The sequence below is a fragment of the Hyaloscypha bicolor genome (assembly GCF_002865645.1).
Source record: "Hyaloscypha bicolor E unplaced genomic scaffold K444scaffold_87, whole genome shotgun sequence".
Taxonomy (NCBI): Eukaryota; Fungi; Ascomycota; class Leotiomycetes; order Helotiales; family Hyaloscyphaceae; genus Hyaloscypha; species Hyaloscypha bicolor.
Genome location: NW_020194589.1, coordinates 819,676 through 843,540, shown reverse-complemented (window position 1 = coordinate 843,540; position 23,865 = coordinate 819,676). Strand labels below are relative to the sequence as shown.

The 23,865-nt window shown below is 48.8% G+C and overlaps 11 protein-coding genes across 11 annotated transcripts; 4 read left to right on the top strand and 7 right to left on the bottom strand.

The window, feature by feature from the left end:
- Positions 1–385: 385 nt before the first annotated feature.
- On the bottom strand, positions 386–1,229 carry K444DRAFT_630374 (uncharacterized protein; the record flags this gene model as incomplete). Its single annotated transcript, XM_024883203.1, has 2 exons — positions 386–1,107; positions 1,160–1,229. The coding sequence occupies 2 exons, from the start codon at positions 1,227–1,229 to the stop codon at positions 386–388; spliced, it is 792 nt and encodes a 263-aa protein (XP_024735568.1).
- A 287-nt stretch (positions 1,230–1,516) lies between these two features.
- K444DRAFT_472690 (uncharacterized protein) lies at positions 1,517–2,428 on the bottom strand (the record flags this gene model as incomplete). Its single annotated transcript, XM_024872895.1, has 1 exon — positions 1,517–2,428. A coding segment is annotated over one exon (912 nt), but the record flags the coding sequence as incomplete, so codon positions are not given.
- A 1,004-nt stretch (positions 2,429–3,432) lies between these two features.
- K444DRAFT_613545 (uncharacterized protein) lies at positions 3,433–5,278 on the top strand. The gene has a single exon (XM_024880371.1). The coding sequence runs from the start codon at positions 3,524–3,526 to the stop codon at positions 5,006–5,008; it is 1,485 nt and encodes a 494-aa protein (XP_024735566.1). The 5' UTR covers positions 3,433–3,523; the 3' UTR covers positions 5,009–5,278.
- A 734-nt stretch (positions 5,279–6,012) lies between these two features.
- Positions 6,013–9,420, bottom strand: K444DRAFT_562538 (uncharacterized protein). Its single transcript, XM_024876990.1, has 3 exons — positions 8,984–9,420; positions 6,896–8,932; positions 6,013–6,817 (listed from the first exon to the last, which is right to left on the bottom strand). The coding sequence occupies exons 1-3, from the start codon at positions 9,291–9,293 to the stop codon at positions 6,369–6,371; spliced, it is 2,796 nt and encodes a 931-aa protein (XP_024735565.1). The 5' UTR covers positions 9,294–9,420; the 3' UTR covers positions 6,013–6,368.
- A 106-nt stretch (positions 9,421–9,526) lies between these two features.
- K444DRAFT_653085 (N-terminal nucleophile aminohydrolase) lies at positions 9,527–11,672 on the top strand. The gene is made up of 3 exons (XM_024885854.1): positions 9,527–10,036; positions 10,086–10,796; positions 10,843–11,672. Exons 1-3 carry the CDS (start codon positions 10,018–10,020, stop codon positions 11,373–11,375), a joined length of 1,263 nt encoding a protein of 420 aa, XP_024735564.1. The 5' UTR covers positions 9,527–10,017; the 3' UTR covers positions 11,376–11,672.
- A 172-nt stretch (positions 11,673–11,844) lies between these two features.
- Positions 11,845–13,998, bottom strand: K444DRAFT_630369 (uncharacterized protein; the record flags this gene model as incomplete). Its single annotated transcript, XM_024883202.1, has 1 exon — positions 11,845–13,998. One exon carries the CDS (start codon positions 13,996–13,998, stop codon positions 11,845–11,847), a length of 2,154 nt encoding a protein of 717 aa, XP_024735563.1.
- Positions 13,999–14,524: 526 nt separating this feature from the next.
- K444DRAFT_630368 (uncharacterized protein) lies at positions 14,525–15,217 on the bottom strand (the record flags this gene model as incomplete). The annotated part of the gene is made up of 1 exon (XM_024883201.1): positions 14,525–15,217. One exon carries the CDS (start codon positions 15,215–15,217, stop codon positions 14,525–14,527), a length of 693 nt encoding a protein of 230 aa, XP_024735562.1.
- Positions 15,218–16,015: 798 nt separating this feature from the next.
- Positions 16,016–16,549, bottom strand: K444DRAFT_630367 (uncharacterized protein; the record flags this gene model as incomplete). The annotated part of the gene is made up of 1 exon (XM_024883200.1): positions 16,016–16,549. The coding sequence occupies one exon, from the start codon at positions 16,547–16,549 to the stop codon at positions 16,016–16,018; it is 534 nt and encodes a 177-aa protein (XP_024735561.1).
- A 617-nt stretch (positions 16,550–17,166) lies between these two features.
- Positions 17,167–18,028, top strand: K444DRAFT_630366 (uncharacterized protein; the record flags this gene model as incomplete). The annotated part of the gene is made up of 2 exons (XM_024883199.1): positions 17,167–17,780; positions 17,890–18,028. 2 exons carry the CDS (start codon positions 17,167–17,169, stop codon positions 18,026–18,028), a joined length of 753 nt encoding a protein of 250 aa, XP_024735560.1.
- Positions 18,029–19,759: 1,731 nt separating this feature from the next.
- On the top strand, positions 19,760–22,423 carry K444DRAFT_724170 (uncharacterized protein; the record flags this gene model as incomplete). The annotated part of the gene is made up of 3 exons (XM_024888610.1): positions 19,760–19,806; positions 19,860–20,669; positions 20,725–22,423. The coding sequence occupies 3 exons, from the start codon at positions 19,760–19,762 to the stop codon at positions 22,016–22,018; spliced, it is 2,151 nt and encodes a 716-aa protein (XP_024735559.1). The 3' UTR covers positions 22,019–22,423.
- A 512-nt stretch (positions 22,424–22,935) lies between these two features.
- Positions 22,936–23,403, bottom strand: K444DRAFT_630364 (uncharacterized protein; the record flags this gene model as incomplete). The annotated part of the gene is made up of 1 exon (XM_024883198.1): positions 22,936–23,403. The coding sequence occupies one exon, from the start codon at positions 23,401–23,403 to the stop codon at positions 22,936–22,938; it is 468 nt and encodes a 155-aa protein (XP_024735558.1).
- Positions 23,404–23,865: the final 462 nt, after the last annotated feature.

The following is a 23,865-nucleotide window of genomic DNA, read 5'->3' as shown; positions in this document are numbered from 1 at the left end:
AATCAAGGTCCCAAATGTTTCTGGGACAATAAGGGCAGTGTTAGTTTGAATATACCAGCTCTCGGTGGTACAGTTGTCCCAGTGAACAATGACAGCACTTGCAAATTGAGTGTACTTGCTCTGAGTGGAATAATAACAATTGACAATGTCACATATTCACATCTTACTTAGGAATTCAGTTCATGATCATGCCATTTCCGTGCTCTGGGTATCTACTCTACAAACCATGTGCTCAATTGTTGTCTTGTGAAAAAAACGTTGCTCAACTTCTCCTCTCTCATGTCAATAGCAAAGCATCAAATCCCATTGTCCCAAACTCCCTCTATGCGGTCAAAGCCCCGGCTTGTCTGATGAAGCTCATCCCTTCCCGGTATCTACCCCGAATCTACTCATACTCGTCCTCGTCCTCATCTGGGTCAACCGGGAAGCGATTAAACTCCTCGATAGAAGCGCTGAAAGCATACCCTTTCAATTCGCCACCAATAATTGCTCCCTGAGCCTCCCTGATATCTCTGAATCGGCAATTGGGACCCTCACCATCCAAACGATCTTCATTAAAATGTCTATGCATGACCACCGTAACATGCTCTAAGTGCTTGACGCTAGCGACCGGACCCAGAATAGTCGAGACGCTTGGATCTCCGGTGCACCAGGAGAGAGCGAGATCGCGGATCGGAGGGTTGTTGGGATTTGACTGGTGAGCAATGACAATGTCAACAGCTTCTGCCATAGCACGGTCGAACTCGGCGTTGTGATCCTCTCCGCATAGGTGGCACTCGAAGAACAAACTGTCCGTGAGATAGTTGATTAATGGTCCAGCTCGGCGGCTGCCAACCCTCGGGGCCGGGTGTAGAAACTCCTCCACAACTTTGTTTAGCGTGGCGCGGTTGGAACCATAAAGGTCAGAATTGTCTCCGAAAACCCAACGCTTCTTGTCGGTGTCCCACAAATAAGAGACCTCTTGCTTCTCGAGGGGAAATATGATCTTAGGCTTTTGGCCACTGGTCTTGACAGTGACACCAGAAAGGGCTCGTGGACCGCCATCGTCAGCCACGCTGGTAGCGAGCTCCAGGGCATTGGGTCCTCTGGGTGTCAGGATGACTTCATCTGTCAATCATCAGCATCGAATGTCCCAAAGATTGCAGGAATGATGTCTTACATTCGCGGTTTTCAGAAACCTTGAATCGGTAGGTGCCCAAAGGACGGTCGATAACAGAGATTGAGGCCATTTTGTGCTGAGTGACTTTGGATTGTTGACGAAGTTGTAGATAGTGTGAGTGTGCACGGAGGAATTCTTGTAGAGACCGCGCTGTGCAAGGTTTCTTTGATGGTAGTGGATGGTATGTTGACTTCTCACGATCGTGTTGAAGCAAACAAATGGCGCGTCGGCAACGTGTCTAGGGCAGTGAGGGAACACGTTGTCTTCGTCTAACCCTTAGCCGCTAGTGACATGGATGCCGACCACCGACGAGGCTGCGACAGCGTGGTGTGAAATTTCTTTGGATTATTTATATACTCAGTCGCCACTGATCTTTGCATGTCTGAAGTACTTCATGCCCACCCACGCGACGACAACCCATACCCAGGCCATCACAGACGTGAGAATGATTAGAGCAGGATAGTATCCCACAATTGGAAGAGTCGGATCGTCTTCTAACTCTGGCGGAGCATAGGGCGTTTCTCCAACATCCCATGCCCAGCTCCATACCCCGAGGCAAGACCCCATTCCGGTGACAAAGACAACCCATGTAACGATCAGTACAACCCACCCCCACCATTCAGTCTCTGAGTAGTCCCATTCGGCATCGGGGGCCGGAAGGGGACTGGCAGCGGGGCCTCCCAAGGACAATGGCGACTTGGCATTTTGCGATCTTCGGCGAGCAAGAGAGCCAGCTCCTGGGGGAAAGTATGAGTCGGATCCTGATGAGGTTGATGGTACACGCGGAGGTGGCGGAAGACTGTGGGTGGGAATGGAGAGAACATCATCTTCGTCGGTCGAGGTGTAGGTCAGCGTTGGACTTGTTGCCGAAGTGGGCGATGAAACAAGATGATCTTCGGTCCCCATTGGCAGGGTCTTGATTGGTGACAGAAGGACATTGTTCGCTCGACTGGCATATCCTTCCATTGAAGGTCTTGGAGTCGCCTCAGAAATACCTAAGCCATACCCCGACGCTTGAGGTAGTTCCTCAGGGGAAGTGGGGCTGAGAGTGCCATCTCCTGCATAACCTATGTCATGGCCCGTTTCAAGAGGCGATGCTTTCATTTCTTTCTTTTCTCGTTGTGCACCACGACCGAGCAGCGCTGCCTTTCTGAGTGAGCCTTTCCTCCTTCTAGTTTTTTGCTGGTGCACAGCTACAGCCATAGCCCTGCTGGTTTTCTTTGGTGACGTGCGATCATCGCCAGATGCGAACTCTGGGCTCAAAGGTCCTCGATCTTGATTTCCATCAGAACTTGTTCTTAAAAATGAGAGTTTGGAGAGCAAGCTGCCAGATACACTGCGCCTGTGGCTAGGATAGTTTCCATCCGGAGAAGGAGTGGTACCGGGTCGATCATGTCTGGTTTGAAAATTGTTGCTGTTGTCCATGGTGATGTAGTTTTGCTCCATTTCTAGCATTGGTAGCGGCTTTCAAGCGAATGAATCACAAGAGAGTCATTGTCTGAGCTTACGTGACGGAAACTCGAGAAGAATAGTGACAGTTCTCAGGAGGCGGCCCGGTTAACACAAATGAGTAGATCCAATGCAGGTCTAGATGTGAGCGAAACCTTATACCGAGGGCAAATCCGCAGCGCTAGGCCCTGAGAAGTTGCAATCCAGCACAGGATTGTACTGGCAACAAAGGACAAAGTCTCTGGGGATCCTGCGATGTCAACGATAAGCAAAGGAATATAACGAGCAGCAGTGCGCTGTGCTCACCACTGATCGACAAGTTGATGAGATGTGCCTAGCGACGAGAAGGAATCTTGTCAGGATCTGACGGTGGAGGCAAGACTGCTCTCTCTGGATTGAGGCTTCCTGTGAGCAAGAGATAGCACTGGTGTGGAGAACTTCAGGCAGAGGAGGTAGTGTCAAGGTGGAGAATTTCTGGTTGGGGGATGTTGTGGAGTGGTTCTCCAGTGGGACTGTGAATATTCTGATATTGACAGATGGAGGGCTCAATACCTTCAAATATAGACGGATGCCAGCCCAGTATTCTTCTGAGGTAGATTGCTGATATCTCAACAGCCTGGGAGGATATTTGGAAGAGGTTGGTGGAGAGTTGGCGATGATGTTGAAGAAAGGAGAGGAGGGAAAGGAGTGAGATCGTATTAAAGTTCGCTGGCCTGGTAATCGCGTACCTGGCCACTTCGGGAAATAGTCGCACGCTAATGCAGCTTCCCGCAACGTCAACAGCACCACATCTGCCCCTCGAGGACGTCAATCTCTCCCGATCTCCCCAGTCTTCATTCACAAGCTGTCTTTGTCCTCCGCGGAACTCTTTATGCCCTCTTGAGTTGAGCCTCTTGAGGCCAACAGACAGCTGCGATGGCGTCGAGCCTACCAATTCCAGCTCCACCACGGACGCCAACTCCCCCGACACCTATCCCCGAGGAGCCCGACGAAGGCCTTGGAATTGGTGGCACTGGGCACACGGTGCGCTCGACAATCACGTTCGACTCCAATGCGTTGTCACCGGTGATGGATACGTTCCCAGGGCGCTTTGGATCTATGGCTTCACCAATGCCATCGTCTGCAGGCTTGAGCACTCCCTCCTTGGGTAGCGATGGATTGATGGCACCCCCACCTCCGCCAGGAGGGCAACGGGGACCCTTTAACTTCCAGACGCAATCCATCAAAGACTCGCCAGCAATGTCAAACTCAGTATGGGACAGCAATCTGTTTACTTCAGGTGACAGAATCAAGCTTTTGAATGCTAACACAAACGAAAAGAATATTGGCAAGCGGCGTGGCCACAGATACAAACACAGCAGCGTCAGCACGCAACACCAGATCTTCACCGAACCACCACCTCGAGCGCCGCTTGCACTCCCCGCCTCTCTGCCAATTCCTACCTTGAAAGAGGCGTGGACGAGCAGGTCGAAGGAACAAACAAGACGGATGGCCTGGTGTGCTTGTCACGCTCTCGTAGCGATGTACGTTTTGTACTCTGCAGCCGGGTCTCTCGCTCTCACCGCTCTCTCCCATCTCATCTTCTTCGACGCCGTATCTGCCACAATTTGCGTGGCTGTTGACGTGCTCTGCAATTTCGAAGTTTGGAAACGGTCCTCGATTCGACACCCCTTCGGTCTACAGCGAGCTGAAGTTCTAGCTGGCTTCGCCATGTCCGTTTTCTTGCTCTTCATGGGCTTCGACCTCATATCACACAATCTGAAGCATATGCTGGAAGGACTGGGTGGGCATGAAGCGCACCACCCGCACTCACACCAGCGTGTATCACCGGGCTCCGTCGACTCAGCAGCTCTACTGTCAATAGTTGCAACACTAACTTCAGCATACGGTCTGAAAAACCACGCAAGAATAGGCAAAACAATGCGCTTCGCATACATCGCCTCCCTTCCAAGTATCCTGTCGAACCCCTCACATTTCCTCACGCTCTCTTGCAGCACAATCATGCTGCTCCTTCCCCTCCTAACAATTACGCTATATATCTGGCTCGACCGCCTCCTTTGCACCCTTATCGCGATCTCGATGTTCTTCCTTGGCGTCCGCCTGGCTATCGCTCAAGGCCTCATGCTTCTCATGTCGTACTCCGGAAAAGGCGTCGGCGAAGTCATGTACGAAGTCAACAAGGAACCGATGATACTACACATTGAGGAAGCGCGGTTCTGGCAGGTACATTACGGCCTCTGCATGGCGAACCTGAAGCTACGGGTGCGTGGTGATGATGTGTCTCTCCAGAAACTCCGAGAGCGCCTCAGCTATCTGATTAAGAATCGACTCGGTGGTGGATATGGCAAAGGCGCGAGCATGAAGTGGGAGGTTACGATCCAGTTTACGATTGAACGATGATGGATGTATGATATGTTGGACTATGTTCGATTCCTGTATATGATGGATTCGGGGGGATGGTTGATAATGCATTTCTGGCGAGATGGTGGTACAACATACATTGCATTGCATGATCATGGCGTTATGGAGGATTGGTGCATGAAAGCAATACACAGAGCGTTTGAGAAACACGACGTACAAATTTCCCTCGATTCGCTTTCTTTGATCTCTTACTGCCATGAAGTCGAGTGGAACTTCTTCCCATTCCTCCGATTTCCTTCTCATCCCAAGCCACTGACAAAAAAATACTACCTCCGACGAACACTAAGCATGGCCCGTCTCAATTAGGCTTAGTTTTTGCTGGTGTATCATAATGTAGGACGTGGAGGTGTAATTTGGCAGTGTCTTGACTTGAGTCGTGATGGTGCCATGGCATTTGGGGGGACTGGGATGCTCGCTTTTTTGGGGGGGGGGGGGGGGGGGGGGGAGGTGAATGAGTACGCTCTTAGCTTGGGTATACCCTGTGTACAGTACAGGGTATAAGCTCAGTCCTGTTGTCTATCCCGGTTTGGGGGAGGTGGGGTTAGTTCTTTTAGGCTTTCTTTAAGTCTACAAGTACGGCAAAAATTTCATTTTACAACAACCCCAGATTTCCATATCTAGCAATTGGAATCAACAGTGCATAACCTCATGTTATCGTCAACTGGGGAGAAAACGACCATGCTTTGTTCCTGGTAACCCGTCCTGCAGGGATCGTGGTTTCGTGTTTTCTCCGTAAGAACTCGATAACAGAAATAGAATCCTCGTTATGCGAAGACTGGATATTACTGTCAATAAACTCTCACCCTCACCTTTCAACCTGCATTGGTTTGGATTTGGAATTGACTACAAGAAGCCCAGGGGGCGACAGTTCCAAGTCATAGGAGGGGCTAGTGGTAATCTGTTTCAAGGACGAGAACATGGAGGGTCTTAGTCGGGGACCAGGAGGGGCAAATCGAGGGACTAGAGGTGACATTTGATAGGTAGCGTCATCTATGTTGGACTGTCTGCCTCTTGAACTTAGAACGACGGCCCAATTTTATATGCCTCGCAGATCTGATGCACAAACTGTAACAGAATATCGACGATCACTGGCAATATGTCATGTCCAATTGCTCCAGACTGATCTGGTCCCACAAGACGCAAGAGAGGGAGAGAGGGGAAATGTGAAATTGGGTGTATCATACAATTTCATATCTCATAACCCATCCAATCGCTGAAAAGCACAATCTACATCTACCTTTGACCGAACTGAAGTGGGGAATTGAAAGCAGTGATACCTCGAGCCGAACGCCTACCACCTTGTTGTGCCGTATCTCATTAAACCCCCTTTTCCATTCAATCAAAACAAACTCCATCCCCCCTTCCTCCCCTTCTCCTTCTCAACCTTCCTCCTCCCCCGTTCCTCAACATTCAATTCCCTCAACCCCTCCATCTTCTCCAACACAAGCTGAAGTAACTCCTTCCGTCTAATAACCTCCAAGTGGCCTCTAACCCTCGGGTCCTCTTTCGCGAACCTCTCCACCTCCTCTTTACTCAGTCCTCTCCCCAGCCTAACATCCAACTCCCGTGGGAACTGATAGAAAAATTCTGAAAGAAGCTCAACGTTCAGGAATAGCACGGCGGTGGAAGTGAGTTTCGTGGAGACCACGTCCAGGAAGATTTCGGGACAAGCGTATTTGGCGTTCGGGTTTGCATTGGGGTGGGAGGTGTTGCACGGTGGGGATTTGAGGGCGGAGAGGCGGAGGCGCAGGAGTTGGGCGCGGTCACGGAGGAAGACTGCTTCTTTGCCTTTGCATCGTTCGGTCAGTAAATTTCATTTTCAAGGTCGGGACCGGAAAAGAGGGAGGGGAAGAGACATAGACATACCTCTTTGCAGCAAGTCAGAGGAGAAGCCCCCAGCGCCACTCGCTCCATCACCCACCACCTCAACCTCTCCGTTCCTCGCCTTATCCACAAAACCCATTACATCTTTCAACTTCCTCTTCCCGCCGACATTCTTCTCTACAGCCTTTACCGCGTCCTCGCAATCCTTCAACTCTTTCTTCAATACACCAGCCACGCTTTCGCGGCCTCGAGTCCATTCCCCGTCTTCGACATCGATTTCAAATTTATAGGGCTTGATGCAGTTTTCTACTTGGTCGGAAGTGCTATAGAAGCGCTCGTTGAGAATTCCGGATGCAGCATCGGTGATAGCTTGTCGGGCGAAGGGATGTGAGGCGAAGGTGCTTTGAGCGATGAGCCGGTCAACGTGTGCCTGGATTGCGTTTGCGACTACTGTTGTTGCTAGACGGCCAATGCCCAATTTTGTGAGAGCAGAGGTTGAGGCATCGAGCTTGCGGTGCCAGTAGAGGGATTCTGGGTCAGCAGTGGGCAGATCGGCGAGAGAGTCCGGCTCGGGAGGAGGTGGTGAGAGATTCGTGACTGGCTTGTTCCAGTATCGCGAGGCCAGAAGATCCAGAACCTTTTGATCCAGCTCTTCTTTCAACAATTCTCGAACTTGAGGTCGCCCAAAGTTCTCTGTGAATTCCTTGAACGAGTGCTTGAAGGAATCCAAGCTTTCAGCCAGATATGACTCTGCCGACAAGGGTCGGTCGTTGTACTGGACCTTGAACTCGTAAGTAGCTTCCTCGAGTTCTTGCCGGATGGCATCGCCTGTGCTTTGAAGACTGGCCGCCATGGTTTGCTCAAGCACGTGCATCAATTTCTTCCGAAGTGTAGTTGTCCCTACATTGACTCCAGCTTCAGGGCCAAATTCAAGCGGGTGCGCAGAGAAATAAGCATGCTCGTTCTTAGAGATAGCAGTGGCAATATTGCCATTCCCTCTCTTAAATAGGCTTGAAGCTTGAGGTGGTACTCGTGACACCACACCAACATAGCCCAGCCGTAATGGATATTTTCGATCATTGAGGATGGACGCTCCCCTTGGGGCGTCAACAAGGTCCATCTTCGTGACGACGCCAATGGTTCGTTCTCCTCTTGGATCGACTCTTCGGCTTGCTCGAAGAGCTGTGGAGTTTGCCAGATCCACATCCGCCGCTGAGATTGCCAGGATCACATTCGGAGGCTGAATATATTTGTCACAGAGATCAGAAATCTTCTGCTTTAGCTCTGCTGGCTGATCGTGTCCCACAACTTGGATATATCCAGGTAAATCTATCAGTGATAGATCTGGGACATGAGGAGACGAAATTGTGAGCTGAATGGGATCGTCTGAGACGCATTCTGAGTCTGGGACAGCCAAGTTGAGCTCAGTCAACGTCCTTTGGATGTGGGAAAAGTCTGTGATCTTTCCCAGACCAAGCGCTGGAAATTCTCCATACTCGGCTTGGGCATCAGGGGTATTGACGAGAGTCAATTCGATGGGCCGCCGTGTAACCATATTCGACCCCTTTGGGAGGAATTCATGTCCAACAATAGCTTCCAGTACCGAACTCTTTCCCGATGATTGAGATCCAATGACCACAATTGATGGCAAGGTCAAAGCATTGGACTGCCCAACAGTCTGCAATATAGTCCGAATCTCAATCATCTTCTTGGTTAAAACCATCATCTGGTCGTCTCGAGCAACCTCCTCTCCACTTCGGGTGTCCTCCTCCGTCGATTGCTCGTACCCATATGCGGCAGCGGTGCCTCCTACAGCAGCAGCTCCCATCCTACTTTGTTTCGGCTGCTCTCCTCCTGGGCCCCCTTCACCACCTGTGCTGCCCTTCCCTTCACCAATTTCTTCGTGAATTCGTAATATCTTCTGCATCCAATCCGGCAATTCGACCTGATCCTTTGTATTCTCCCATCCTCGCCGTGTTTGGTCCACGATCTCTTTCGCGTTTCCGAATAGTCCACCAGCTACACCTGTCACTGTCTCCGTCGTTTTATTGAACACACCAGCAACATAGTTTCCCGCCTCTGGAGAATGTTAGCCTTTATCCCCCAGCATCCGTACATTGAATGACGAACGAGTAGCCTGGTATTGTACATATGCTAAACCAGCAATTGTTGCTCCACCAAAAAGTGCTGGTATCCTGGCAAACTTCAGGAGCAACTTGGGCAGTATTCGTGCGAAAGAAGCATTCCGCACCGCCACTACATTAGAGAATGGCGTGTACCCAGCAGGCCATATCCTTCTGCGCGCTGCTCGGACAGCAGAATCTGATCTAAGGAGGCCGCCGGCGGAGGAGGTCGTGTGGTGATGGAAGTGACGCGCTGCTTGTGTGTTGGCTCGACGTGCCAGAGGCTGAAGCCTGGCTGACAAGAGCCGCCCGCTCATAGTGGCCAGGCGTATAGTGGAAGCAATATATGTGTTGGATCTTTGGTATTCATGGAATTCGATTCACAGGCTGCAGTGGTTGTTGATACTGACAGATGCGGGTTTCCTATGGCTGCGAGTCAAGAATCTTGAAAGTGGCGTGCATGAGAGTGTGGCTGGTGATTCATGCGCAGAGTGGAGTCTAGCGGCCATTCTGACATCGGACGATCAACAGCCTTGAGCAAACAGTGGGAACACAATGAGTTGGCAGTGTATTAATTCTCTTCTCTACGTGTAATTGTCGCTGCATACTTGGATACAAACTTGTTGCTTCTGTACCCCCCTTTTCGGGTGTCCCTCTTTGCGATTTTCCCTTTTTTATCCTGATGGCCAGGATTGCGCCATCCAGGTCCTTCAGCCTCGCCTCCCCTGGATTCGTATTCAATGATTGACTCAGCGCCAACAACTCCATGAGCTATCACTCTCGACCCATCACTTCCTCATGAGCTCGCATCGAAGCTACTCGGCTTCCTTGTCTACCTCTTGCATTTGGTTCAGAACGTGAAGGTTGCTCAATTGCGAAGATGTGTCGGTTTCTTGTAAGAGCCGGGGTTGACCGCTCCACGTAAGCTCTAACAGCTCGCAGGTTTACAAAGGCTCGGACGAGATCTTGCTTTCAAGGTTGATTCTGGATCCTGCCCATTCCATCCTCATTCAATCCTTCGACTCAAGGCTTCGTTTGGACATGAGACGGCCGCACAATGGTACGCAAACCTCACTGACCATGCGTGACTCCCGCTGACCTCTCCCCAGGCGATGGCTTTGGAATTGGATACTATACCGAACCCAAACTGGGCCCCGATCCTTGCATCTTCACCTCCACAATACCTGCTTGGAACTGCGTCAATCTGCAACGAATCGCCTCGAAGACTGCATCACATCTTATCTTTGCCCACGTCCGCGCGACGACTGAAGGCTCTCTGAGCGATGATAACTGCCATCCTTTCTGCCATGGAAGCTTGATGTGGATGCATAATGGTGGCTTGGGAGGCTGGAAATATATCAAGCGGCGTTTGGGGGAGTCACTAGGAGACAAGTGGTACCTTTCGGTGCAGGGAGGAACGGACAGCGAATGGGCTTTTGCTCTGTTCCTCGACACACTTGAGCGAATGGGCCACGATCCAAGCTCTCCCCCTCCAACCGGTTTTGGTCCCACCGTTTTACGTCAAGCCATGCTAGAGACAATCAAACGAACCAACGATTTCATCGCAGCAATCCCTTCGAAAGTGATTGAGCAGGAGCAAGTAGATACCAGAAGTTTGCTGAATTTTGCGGTCACCGATGGGCATAGTGTCGTTTGCACACGGTATGTTCGTAGCAAAACGGATGAGGCAGCAAGCTTGTACTACTCATCGGGCACAAGCTGGGAGGACAAGAGTCAGAAGGGCGAGTTTCAGATGGATCGGAAAGATAAAGGTGCAGATATCGTCTTGGTTGCGAGCGAGCCTTTGACATTCGAGCGAGGTAGGGCGTCATTTTGCATTACTTATCACTCTCTAACATCTGTTAGAAACGTGGGTTACCGTCCCCACTAATTCCATCCTCACAATTCACAAACAAACGGTCATGGTTCACCCAATAATCGACGAATACTACAACTACAATCCTTATCACAAGCGGTCATCCAAGCTCGTCCAAGACAAAGGCCTTGTCACGAATGAAAAGGGTGCCGCCCCAACCACTCCCGGCGTCACGAACGGCAAACCCCCGAAATCCAAGGTCTCGTCAAGTCTCCACGAGAGCTTAGCAAGTAGCCTTGTCCCTGCCATGCGATCCGCACCTTCCGCATCACCAATGCTATCACCTACTCAAGAGAATACACCACTCAATGAACTCCGAAACGTCGGCTCAAACCTGACAGCCAGCGCTCGAGATCCTACAAGACCACAAGAATTAAGAAATACCAAGAAGAAGCGAAAATCACTTTCCAGCCATACCCCTCCCCAAATAATGCAAGAAGATCCAGAACCGGATTCGCCACCTCTACGGGCATCGTATGGTGATCCATTGAAGATCGCGCAGTACTTTCCTGAACTAAATTAGATGTCTCGATGGGGATTTATGGTGTGGCAGGAGAAAGGTGCCGTGAAGTATTATGGGAGAAGTGTTATATTCTTGTTGCAGGTTGTTCAGTGAGCGATTTTTGGGGCAGCGGTTCTTCTATTCATTCCATGATTTGGGCCAGGCCAACAGCACTGTTCATATTAGGATTGCCTAAAATGTAGGATTACTTTGAACCATTAAAGACCTTGAATCCTAGCCGGGGCTTCTAGTCGAGGCTTGAAACGCTGTGCTCTCATTCAGGATCGGAAATGATCCGAAATTGGATTTTGAAATACGTGTCTCAGTTCAATCTACTGTCACATTGTACATCTCATTATTTTCAAGTAAGTTTTGGGGGATTTTCTCTATTTGGTTTACTATTTGTCTCGAGTATGAAAAGTACACGCAAAGTGAAAAGGAAGAGAGACAAGGCCACCGAACACCATCAGAACCACCTATTCTCACCTCATTAGAAGTTCATCAACAACCTCTGTTCATCTTCATCAGTCTCAACGTCATCTGTCAACGCTGCCAAACCCCAGATCATCGAGAATTCAGGTCCCGCATCGTCAGCATCAGAGGAGCCTTCATCATCAGAGTCGAGATCTGGGATGTATGGTGAGTGGATGACCGGGCTGTAAAATTGACCATCTTCGTCTTCACTGTCGGTCTCGCTGTCGTTATCCGCATAGTAGCCCTCAGCGGATATAAGAGTCTGCGGCAATCTCGCTCTTGTGGACTCAACTACACCAGTGTGTTGCGATGTGACGTGCGATTGGTCAGAGAATCTGGCAAGCCTCTGCTCCCTCGTCCTAACAACCGCAGCCATAGCTTCAGCGTGATGGTACGTAGCGCGTATGTATTCCCACTGCTCAGTCATCAGCTCTCGATGCTCTTCCATGCAGGAATCCAACATCAAGAGCACGGGGGAGAGACATGCCTCAACTGCAAGTCGAGATGCGGGATCTTCCATAGAAACGATGTATTGTACCAGTAGTTGCATCACGGATGTGATTTTAGTTGTGAGTGGATCGCAGCGAGGGAGACCTTCGAGCTCACGGCGGTCATCGCGAGCCCACCAGTCTCGACTTTGGGCGAAGCCTCCTACTGTTTCCTTCTCGGCAAACATGTCTAGGTAGAGCACGTAAGTATCCTCGACCCACCCAGAGTTCATGCTTGGCTTAAAGCCTCTCGCTGTGAGACCGTGGCGAAAGTCTGACAAACCGCAGGGCCATTTCATTTCCGTTTGTCCAATTTGCTCGGTAGACTGGCAGGGAGGCGTGTAGTTGAAGGTCTCCGCGCGGAAGCGATCGAGGCGGCGTCGAACTGCGCAGTATTCTTCCGGCATTGGGTGTGGGAAGGTGGAGCAATAGTTGGCGTATCCTTTGAGATCTGCACGTAGTGCTGCATCTGTGTTCTTGTTTTGTTCGCCATCTTGTGGTACCAGGGGAGACGCACACCATTCCGCGAAGGTCATGACTATGGGTCCGTCTTCGTCGTCGGCATCTGCTTCTTTGACATTTGCTTCTTTGATTTCTTCTTTAGCCTCTTCACCATTGCTTGGGTGTCTACAGCGGCTCGCAGCTCTCAACCATTGTACCCGACCAGTGTACTCCTCGTCATTGGCGGTAGGTGGAACTTCTGTGGTTTCAATTTCCCCTTCGGCCCTATCAGGATCCCATATCAAATGGTGTCCCTCATTGAGACGTCTTCTGCGAGTCAAAGTGTCCTTCGTTCGGAAATAGGTAAAAACCTTTGACCAGTAATTTGATGCATCTTCCAAGTAGACAGCGTACAAGTTAAGATCGCGCTCAAATCTCTCCGCCGTAGACTTTGCTTTCATCCTCTCCTCACTCCACTTGATGGCCCCCAATCTCTCCTTTCTCATCCAGATTCTCCAGCTCAATAGCCCTTCAGTCTCCTCTGCCTGCGGGTCATGGGCTTGAAGCTTGCTTGGGTCGAAATCAAAGAACAGTCGGTCAATATAGCGAAGCGAGTCATTCCGTGCTCGAAATAAATCGAGCTCATACTCGAAGTCATTCTCTTCGAGATACAGCTCGTAGCCATCACAATCGTGGAATTCCAGTGCTTCCCAGGCCGTGAGATCCTCTTTGCTATCGAAGTCCCTCGCTTCGACGCCGAATTTTGATGCCCACTCTTTGAATGTCAGTGGCTTTGCTTCGCCGACCGGCGGCGGAGTGATCACGTGGATGGGTAAGTTTCCTTCCTTTTTCCATTCAGTGAAGCGATCGGTAGCAGCTTCAAATTCTCGAGTCCTGAGCTCTTCAGCGCGCTTGAGCACTTCTAATTCCCTCTTCACATCCTCGTCCGACGCTTCCTCGATCTCGGATGTGAGAGCGGCGAGAAGGGCTTTTGATTCCTCCAGGCTGTCGGCATAGCCGATGAAGGTGTCGGCGTAGTGGTTCCAGAATAATACTTCTTTGACCTCGTCGACAGATCCAGGGATTGTTGGCCGGCATGCCCAACAGGAGTGTGTGGTGCTGGTGGGACCGGTGATGGTGTGTGAGGCTTTACAGCGAGTGCTGCAACGATGGATACCGGGAAGGAGGTAGACTGTTGGACGCTGGCACCTCTCACATATGGTGGTGGTGCCAAAACACATCTTGCAGATCCTTCAAGTTGCGTCGGGTATTGGATGATCGTTAGGTGTGGATAGTAACTGAGTTGGTTGAATTCGAAGAATGGAAAGTAATGAACAGTATTAAGTAGCTCTGAGAGGACAGCGAGGATATCGAAGCTGGGGTTATATTTATATTTGAACAAACGTTGTTCATCTAAGAAAGCTCTTTGTACTGGGTGAACAAAAAATTAGAGAACAAAAAAACTCGGATTACTGGGTTTGTGAAAGGAGTCGAGCACTTAGGGAAAGGAAGCTCAGACTGTCCTCCATTGTTGTAACAGCAGCTCCTGAGTGTATTCGTCTTCAACTGGCAGCGTTCATTTTACCTTACGCATAGAATAAGCGGTCCGAGACTAAATTTCCTGTCATTCCTTTCTTGTCTTCTTCTACTCCGTAAGCATTTTCACTCACTCTTTAATGGTTGTTCAATTACATACCGCACCTTGAGTTTTGTGCTGGGGTTCATGTTTTTGTATTTTTCATATCGAATGACGTGGTCGTGTTGAATTCAGTGCGAGGAAGTGCGTGGCCTTCCCCAGACACCAAGTGAAGACCAGTGAGCATCGTATTCCAGGTTGATTCTGGTGAAGGTTGCCCGGTGTTCTCGGAGTTTCTTGAAATTTGAGTAATCCACAGCAGACTGCTGCAGAGGGCCTTGTTCATACTGTATTACCATGGCTCGATAGAGCTGATAGTCATCCAGTTCTGGGAATTGGCTCCGCTTGTACCACAATCGAGTCCTCCAGGCCCATTCTTTAAAAGACAGGAACCCCATGGAGGGGTGTGTAGTCTGGTAGTCAAAGTTGGCTAACTCCTCGGCATGTTTATTGGCAATGTGATTGGAAAATGCGACGCCGTATCTTACTGGAAAATGCTCCCAGAGAAGGTACTCCGTGTATTTCATGATATCTCCATCGAGGCCTTCCTCCGATGGGAGACGACCTCCGAACATGGACTCGGGAGAGTTCTGTACAGCCCATTCATCAAATGTCATTGGGATCTGCTCACCACCTTCTCTTCTACTGCACGAGAAAGTTTCTGCTTGCGGATTCAGGATTCCTTTTGGGACAGGGGAATTCTTCTGCTCGTTTTGCTCGTTTAGGAGTTCTTCGAGCCGCGCTTCAGCCGCTGTTGATTTATTGGCTGAAGCGTTGATCTGTTGATCTTTGGATGCCCACCGAGAACCTGAGAGGCCGACCATTGTTGAGGTTGGTAGGAGTACTGAATTATTCTTTCTTGCTTGTTGAAGGTTGAGTTCTCGTATCAAGAAAGTGTAGCGCAGTCGCGTGTGGAAATATCCGATGCTGGCGAGGAGTAAGCCACAAGGTACTATTAGCTGTGCTTTTAAACATGGCAATCGCGCTGTTTGACGAGATAAATCAACCTTATCAATATTGTCCTTGAAGAGCAAGAGACAAACAAAGAGTCACAAAGCAGTTGTTTTGGGAAGAAGAGATTGTTCCAATGAAAAAGGTCAGGGTTGACAAAGAATTCTCAAGCCCTCACTCGTCTCGTTCTATTCTGTGACCTTCGACAAAGAATGGCTAGGGTACAGCGTATACAAAAATCAAGCTATTCGCGGAAACAGATAAATGTGATAATTAGGGGTCTTTTTACTGCCTTCTATCATGTCCGCACCCTGCCATTTGTGTTCCAATCCGCCCTCTACCTTATCACTTACGCTTGTGCTTTTGTGCTTTGGTTGACATCATGCTACTCCTCAAGTGAACCAACCTTAGCATAGAGATTTAGTATTTTCTGGGAAGAGAAGAGAAACACGGGGAGTGGAGTACAAGTTCCTCAGGATGAACTTTGGCAGTGCAATCGCATTGATAGAGCCAACCACATACATCACTAGCCTTTTACTGTGTGGTGTCTCTCTCAACTCACGTGCCAACGAGATTATAGTTTAGGTTATGTTTGGAGTAATTTTCATTCTTTGTGTCTACTAATGCGATAATAATACGTTAAATGGAAAAGGATATATTGCTTAGTAGCTTCAGTGGCTTTGTGTGCAGAGACCAAATCTGGTCCACTGTTCGGATACCAGATCGTATCTGATAACTTTCGCACGCATTCCTCGACGCTCTCTGAAGCTTTCGAGGTCCTCGGGGGAGAGCGACAAGGGTCCCTTAATGTACTCGTCTACGAGCTTGAGATGCAACTCATGTACAGTCAAGCCTGGATAGCGATACTCCTTGTACCACTCTGTAGTTCTGCGAGTCCACTCCTTAAAGAAAAAGAAGCCGAGACGAGGGTTGGCAGGAAGAAAGTCAAATTCTTCACGGAAATTGGAGAAAATTTTATCTACATGGTCGCGAAAGTACTCATAGTAGTATTTGGAGAACGTGCCCTGGAGAAGATAGGCATAGAAACGATGGATATCAACCTCGAGTGCCTCTTCGTGTGTGGGCCCAATGTTATTCACAAGGACTCCGTTGAACGCCTGCCATTCTCCAAAACTGAATGGTACCATATCTCCCTCCCAAGCCCCGCAACAAGGATAGTAAGTTTTGTCTGCTTGCTGAGTCATAATGGCGGGCAGAAAATACCTTTCTCTGACCTATTATTGAGCCTTAACTTCCTCAAATATTTATACATGTGAGTTTCTCTGTTCGAAGATGAAAAGTGGTCTGTTCATACTATCCTCAAGGTATTGAGTAGTCGAGAAAACAGACAACAGGCACACAATGTCATTGTCTGGAGACAAAGGAATGGAAGACGTGTTCTTTATGAAAAGGAGAGCTAATTAAGTAATGACTGCTTTCTGTTGCCATTGATCGAGAATCAAAAGCAATGGGCTTTGTTAAAATAAGAATCCCCTCGAAAGAACGTTTTATTTATCTGACGAGGTAAAATATTGAGACGATTATCTACAAAGTTTAGACCTACCAAAAGAAAGACTCATACTCTGGCTTCAAAGAAGATAAAGATCAGTCATTTCAAGCGCCGAGGTAGTTTATTATCATCAGCAGAAGAAAGAAACTGAACAGTACGAAAACCTACTACTTAGCCAGTTCGCTCAATCATCATCAATCACACATTCACAATCGACCCATTCCTCTTACCACTCTTATTATTACTCAGCGCACAGAAGCAGCAACCAATTACCATTAATCCTGACCAGCAATCACAACTTAATCCTACACAATGGCTACTGTCTGGACAACCTGTCCTAATACTGAGGGCTATCTACCTCTACCTATTACCACCGACCGCCTTATCACACGAGCATTCCATTTATCGGATCTTGATGCATATCGTACCCTACTGAGGGATCCAGGAGCTATGGAAGGGGAGCCGATCATGGACCCTGCCGAGTCTCAGCAAGAACTCCAACGCGTGTTGCCACCATTCACCACAGATCTCCTTTTAGGAATCTTTCTAAGGAACCCTAATGGCAGCGAAGGCGAGCTCATCGGTGATGGTGGAATGTTTAGGCGTGCCGACGACAACGGAGTCCCAAGAAACTGGTTCGAATTCGCTTACCGCTTCAAGCAGGAGCACTGGTCCAGGGGTTACGCAACTGAATTTGGGCATGCCTTTATGCGATTTTGGTGGAGTCTACCTCGCCAGCAAGTAAGCTTTGAAGTAGCCCCCAGCACTCTCGATAGAAGGGAAACATCTCAGGCAAGAGAGCGAGTGATCGCTTCTGTACACAAGAGTAACCCCAGGAGTGAGAGAGTGCTGAACAAATTAGGTTTTGAGGTGTTTCTATCTGAGCCTTACGATGTCGATCCAATGAACCATTGGCTATTGCAAGAGTATATAGTATTATCTTAGTACTTTACTGAGATATACTTCTTTCATTTCTTCTTTTCCTAATCAATTTATTCTCATAAAATAGAAATAGAAATAATACATCAATTAAAGAAACTCGAGTATTCTACGACCTAGTGCAGTGGAAGTGAAGTGCACGAGCAAGTCTGGACAGACTATTAAACTTGCCGAAGGTGAGAGGATAACTGGAGATGAAATTGAAGAAAGATTCGGAACACTTCATTTGGCCTAGGAATTTGATTAGGATGCTGGTGTAAACTTTATTGCATACGAGGGTTTGCGTGTGTTTAAATAAAATCCGAAAGCGAGCACTTGTCATCTAAACCGTCTGACCTAGTAATTACAGCGAATTCGCATATAATGGTGGCTGGAATTTCTCGTCCCATCGGTGGACCCCAATTTCTTCCGTAGCTTCTGGCAGCCATTATTCTAGACGCTTTTAGACAAAGTCCGGCGTTGTAGTCTTTCGTTTTACTGAATCGGAGAGGAGCAATGGAAAGGTAGGTGCGAGAGATGGGAGTTGTTGTGGTGGTGGATAATCGAGGTTGGAGGAAGGTTGAAGGTTTCAAGAATTTTCGCGACGGAGTTCGATCTCAAATGCTTTGCGTGTGCAGCCTTGGGAATTAGAGAGCTTCAATTTAATTTTGCTTTCAAGGCTTCAAGTGAATTCCCCTAATGTAGTAGTCGATGATGAAGGTGAGCGGCCGTCCTTAGTTCATTTACTTTCTCCTCCTTTCGTAGCCCCGCCTCTCTTGGCAAGGCCTGCGACGACTCAACACCTCCTCGTGGTGCAAGCTGTCAACCTATGCTCTCTGGAGCATAGGGTCAAGATTGAGTCAACTGCCGATACGCTGTGAAAGCGATGCTTCTTTCGAACGCTCGCATAGCGTTACACGAAGAGATTTTCCCTTATCGACGATCTTCTACGACTTCTCCTCCTTCTTCTCCTCGAAACGCGACGGCACAACTCGTTCTATATATATTGTGGAGGGAAATCGGGGTGGACACCGTGGCCTACTCGATTTGCCTACTCTCTTGAGGGGGCTATATAGTGAAGGAATCCTCCTGCAAAGGCAGGCCTGATAATGCAACGTGGCAAATACGAGGGAGAGATCGTGGGAAGGGAGAAGGGGGAGAAGTAGAGGAGACTTGGTATTACACCTTCGTATGGCGTTAATGCACTTGTCTAAGGGAGCTTTAGGCTACCTGAGGTACTCCGAATAGAATCTAATTGCCACCCTAAATAGCCGGGGAGGTGGGTAATTACAAGCCTTTGGCACGTTCGCTTATACTAGAAATGCTTTCTATAAGGTCTACGGGAGCACTGAAACATTGCGAGATTAGGGACCCGGGGCTGCTTATAGAGGACATCTTTTACCCCTCGTGGTTTTTGGCTTTTTTTTATAAGCAGGACTCTGTATATAAATATCCTATAAGCTCAGTACGTCCCCATACCCCATGGGAGGTTTAGAGGAAAGCTAGTTTCTTCTAGCTTTCCCGGACGAAAATAATAATCATTATCATTATTATCATTATCGCCTCTCTTGGCAACTGCGATTGTTAATATCTTTCTCGTAAGTGGAACAATCCAAAAGTAATCTTTGTCGGATATTACAAGAGCATTATTCCCCAAGGAGCTGGTACAATCGAGTCCTGAGCGTTGCAACTGATTGTTGTAAAGTGAGTTGTGCAGATAGGGGCGAGTAAATAAGCTAAGCGAGGGCGCGTCACCTTTGACATTGACCACCATCTTGCAAATTCACTCTCCCACCTAAAGGTGAATTTAGATTGAGGCTCGGTAAATTAAAATCCTTCGGGCCAAAACGTAAATGACCTCGCCGGTCGCAAACCCTTCCCTCCTTGAACCTCCTCCATCATCGACCTTCAGCACTTCAATTGTCCCCACTAGCTCAGTACAACGTGGTCAACAGCTCCAGCGTTTGTTTCAGCTGCTTCTTTGACAATGGATTCAAACACAGGAGAGCCAGCTCCAGGTCTTAAGCGGTCCATGTATGCAGCTTCTTCAGTACCCGTGATGCTTCTTTGAGCTAACAGTATAGCAGATGGGCACAAGAGTGCCGTAGCACCTCCCCTCAGAAACAGGACGTTGGTGACCAGTCAACTTCTAACAGAAGTGACAAACAATACGTCCAATCTGATTCCAAAGCCATGCAACAACCTCAATATAACACACCGAGCCCTCTCTGGGTCCCTGACATAATCGGAGGACAGAATCCAAATCAACCGGCGTACGGTGGAGCAATCACGATTGGGCAAGCCGCGAACAAATATTGGGATGGAGAACCGAATCTGAACCAACAGGCGTACGGCGGTACAATAGTGACCAAGGAAAACTTCAACGCGCAATGGCATGGACAACAGGAGATCGCCTCGCCTCACTTTCATACCCAACCTATAGCTCAGGCTCCCCACCTCCAACTCAAACGCACTCCTCCTCCTCAGGTCGCCTATGCCCACTCCCAGTACTCGCCAGCCGCTCAGAATCTGCCTCAACAGATTCAATACATGTCGCCAGCTCGACTCCCACAATATCAGAATCAGTACCTAATTGATCGCCAGAACGGAAATCGCAAGGATAATACTGGCATGTATGATCAATCCACCAATTACAACGAAGCTCCACACATGCGCCACGGCCAAACCTTCGCTCTACAGTCATCCGAAACCAACTATGGCTTACCGGCACCAAATGGTGGGTATGGCATGGCTATTCAGACGCCTACTACCCAGTCTAATCAATATGGCAAAAACGTGGTCTCGCGAGCCCCTGGCCCTAGAGCTGCCGCTCCACACATCGGCAATGGTCAGAGCAATAACCATGGAGGTCAAATTGGAGGACAGGGAAAATCAAGGTAAGTGCATATCTCTTTACGAATTGACGAATCACTGACTGATCTGGCATCCCAGATTTGAAAAACCTCTCATTCCTGAACCAGATATTGAGTTCTGGCGCAACATGGGCGCATATACCCTGCAGCTGGTAGAAGTAAGAAAGGATTGCTCCGAATGTGTAAGAGCAGGCAAGGCCATCTCCTGTTGCAAAGGATATGTCAAGAACACATTGTTTGGCCGAGCAGCCTCGCCAGAATACGTGCAGATCTGTGAAATGGCCTTGCGGAAGCGTATCGCTTTCGAAAATAACGACGAGTTCACCCTCTGCGAGCATTGTCCTATAACTTTCATCCAACGCAACCAAGCTCGGTACATTGAAAAACTCACCAGATCCTGCTACGGCAAAGGGCGTTACCGATATGAGGCTCCTGAGCAATCGCAAATCGGAGCTATTGATTTGCAGAAGGCATCTGATACCGAACCGATTGTGCAGGAACTCCCAAAACAATTCCAGGTGCGGGAGGCTCCCGAACAATCGCAAATTGGAGCTGTTGATTTGCAGAAGGCATCTGATACCGAACCGATTGTGCAAGAACTCCCAAAACAATCCCAGGTGCAAGATGTTGACTTGAGGAAGAAGCCCGCACTTGAATCCGTTGCTCCAGAACCTACTGGACAATTTCAAATAGAACCTGTTGGTCTTCAGAAGGAAATCAAAGTCGAACCTATGGTTCAAGAATCCCCGGAACCGTTGCAAACAACAGTGCATCAGAATTTGCACGGATATCCTGGAACGATGAAACAGGAGGATATTCCAATTGTGAAACAAGAAAATGGAGTAACGGCGGAGAACCATGCTCGAGTTGATAGACAACGCAGCTCCAAAGGTTTGTCATTCTGGTCTGGAGCACTCGTAGCATTTCTCGCCCTGCTCTCCGCTTTCGGTGGCATTACGATCTTGGCCACGATCTTGAGCGCAGATCCGCTGCCTCACCAAGCCACAATTGCTCATGATCCCTGGTCTCTGCCGGAAAATCAAGGCCTTGACACCACCCAATGCGAATGGGACTACACTCCCCCTCCTCCCCCTCCATCTGTCATCATACCTCCAGCCCCCTCCGCCACAAAACACGCCACATCAACCAAGACTGCTGATGCTCCCCCGCCATCTGGGACCGAGGACGAGCAGACTGGTACCGCCCCGCCTCCTACCCCACCTGATTCGGAACTCTCGAAGGCCATTTTTGACTTTATGTTCGAGAGTTTCAATACCCCAACAAAAATCGGCATATATCTTGTTGGTAGCGCAGCTACAGGGGCTCTAATCCATTACGGACCCGGCCTATGGGCACAAATGAGAGCAAATTAGAGAAGAGAACAGAACGGACAAATTAGCAGTCTGGTGGGAGACTGACTCTCGAGAATATTGGGGAGTTTTATGAGAATACTGGGGATGTGACAAGAATTATGCTGCGAGATTACTGGAGCATCAAGGACAGCGATGAAGAGTGGATTATTTTCCTTTTCAGCCTTTGTACGGTTCTTTTTCACAGACTTTGTGCTTATATTGTCTATTTTTCTTTTCTTTGATTGTTTGCTAGCTGTGGCTGTGTTGCGAGCCCAGGTGGGAGGAAGCGAATGGGTCTTTGGTATGGCCAAGATTGTCAGTTATTTCTTTTCTTTGATTGTTGCCTGTGGCTGTGTTGCGAGCCCAGGGGCGAGGAAACAGGGAGATAGAGAAAAGACTATCTTAGTTTAGATAATGATATTCGGCCCAAAAACGGTTCTAAGTAAAGAGGAAGACATCCGTTATCTTCTCATAGAATAACCCAACCCCATGATCCCGAGGCCGTGACTTGAAGAATGCGTAGGATTTGGGAGCATTGCGCAAAAATGCAACATGGATTCAGTCAGTCAGAATTGCAAGGCTCAACCCATGTTAGAAACTTGAAAGCTTCGAGATTCCGCCAACCTGTCAATCACGGAATACAGTTTGAAATTATTTGGGAGATTGTTGGGTTATTGGTGAGTGTATTTATTGATCCTATCCGGTCTATTCTAAGAAAATGCGATGCAAGAGAAGTACCGTTGAAGGCACTTATCTCAAGTGGACGGAGGGGAAGGGGGGCCGGCATCAGGAGTTTTGGCCTCCTCAGGGACTGAGGGAATATTGTCGAGAGAGTCGATGTATGCACTGAGTCCACCAAACCCATCATTAAGCATTATTCTCTGAATATTCGCTATTTCGTTCCTGTCGCTGATAAATCTGACATGGAAGCTGGGCCACTAGCTGGGTATTTTAGCATACGCCCCAATAGCGGTGATATGACGCTCATGGCCACTTGTCTCCGCATTGCGATGCCCCGTCGATTTCTCTCGCGATCTGCCAGTCCACTCCTTGAAGGAAGGAACATCGGCGCTGTTGGCACTGAAGTCGAAAGTGATTCGATCCCCTCGACGAAGTTCATTAACAAGGTGGCGAAACCGAGTGGCGTACATTAAGCTGAAGGGCTGTTCCCCGGAGAGATAGATCTCGTAGTCAACGATATCGAAGGTTAAAGCAACTTCTGCGGATAAGTCGTTATCTTTAGATTCGGTGTTGACAGATGCCCACTGCTTGAAGGTAAGTGGGAGTACTTGTCCTCCTGCTCCTACATTTGGAGCGTTGGCTGTCACCCTTTCGTTCAGATGAAAGTTGAGTGAATTAGCGATAAGTCGCTGACGGAGCAGTCTGGAGGTGGATTCGGATGCCATGTTTAACGGAGAGCTGAGCGTGTAATTTATCTCTCTTCTCGAAGAATTTGGTTCGATTGTAGTGTTTTGATGCTTGTGGAACACGGAGGTATTTCAGAACAGAGAATCTAGGAAGATGGATGCGTGAGACGAGCGAAAAAGACTGCTTTGCGAGCGTGTCAGGTGTTGAATACTTATAGGCACTCGATGTTGTTCTCATCGTGACGCCGTAAAGAAGGTGAATGCCAACGCATTGTTACGTTACCCCTGTTCTCCTGGCGAACAATGGATGGCTGTGGGGTTTGAAAGGACTCCAAGGAGTCTGCATTTACAGAGAAGAAAGCGGCCATTTGGCGCAATTCGCTACTTCCCGATATGAAATACGGCGGTTGATGTTGAGAAGGAAGGAGTGACACGAGGGCCTTCCACGAGAGACTTGCCTCCAACTATCGAGGAAGCAAGAACATGCAAACAATTCTCACA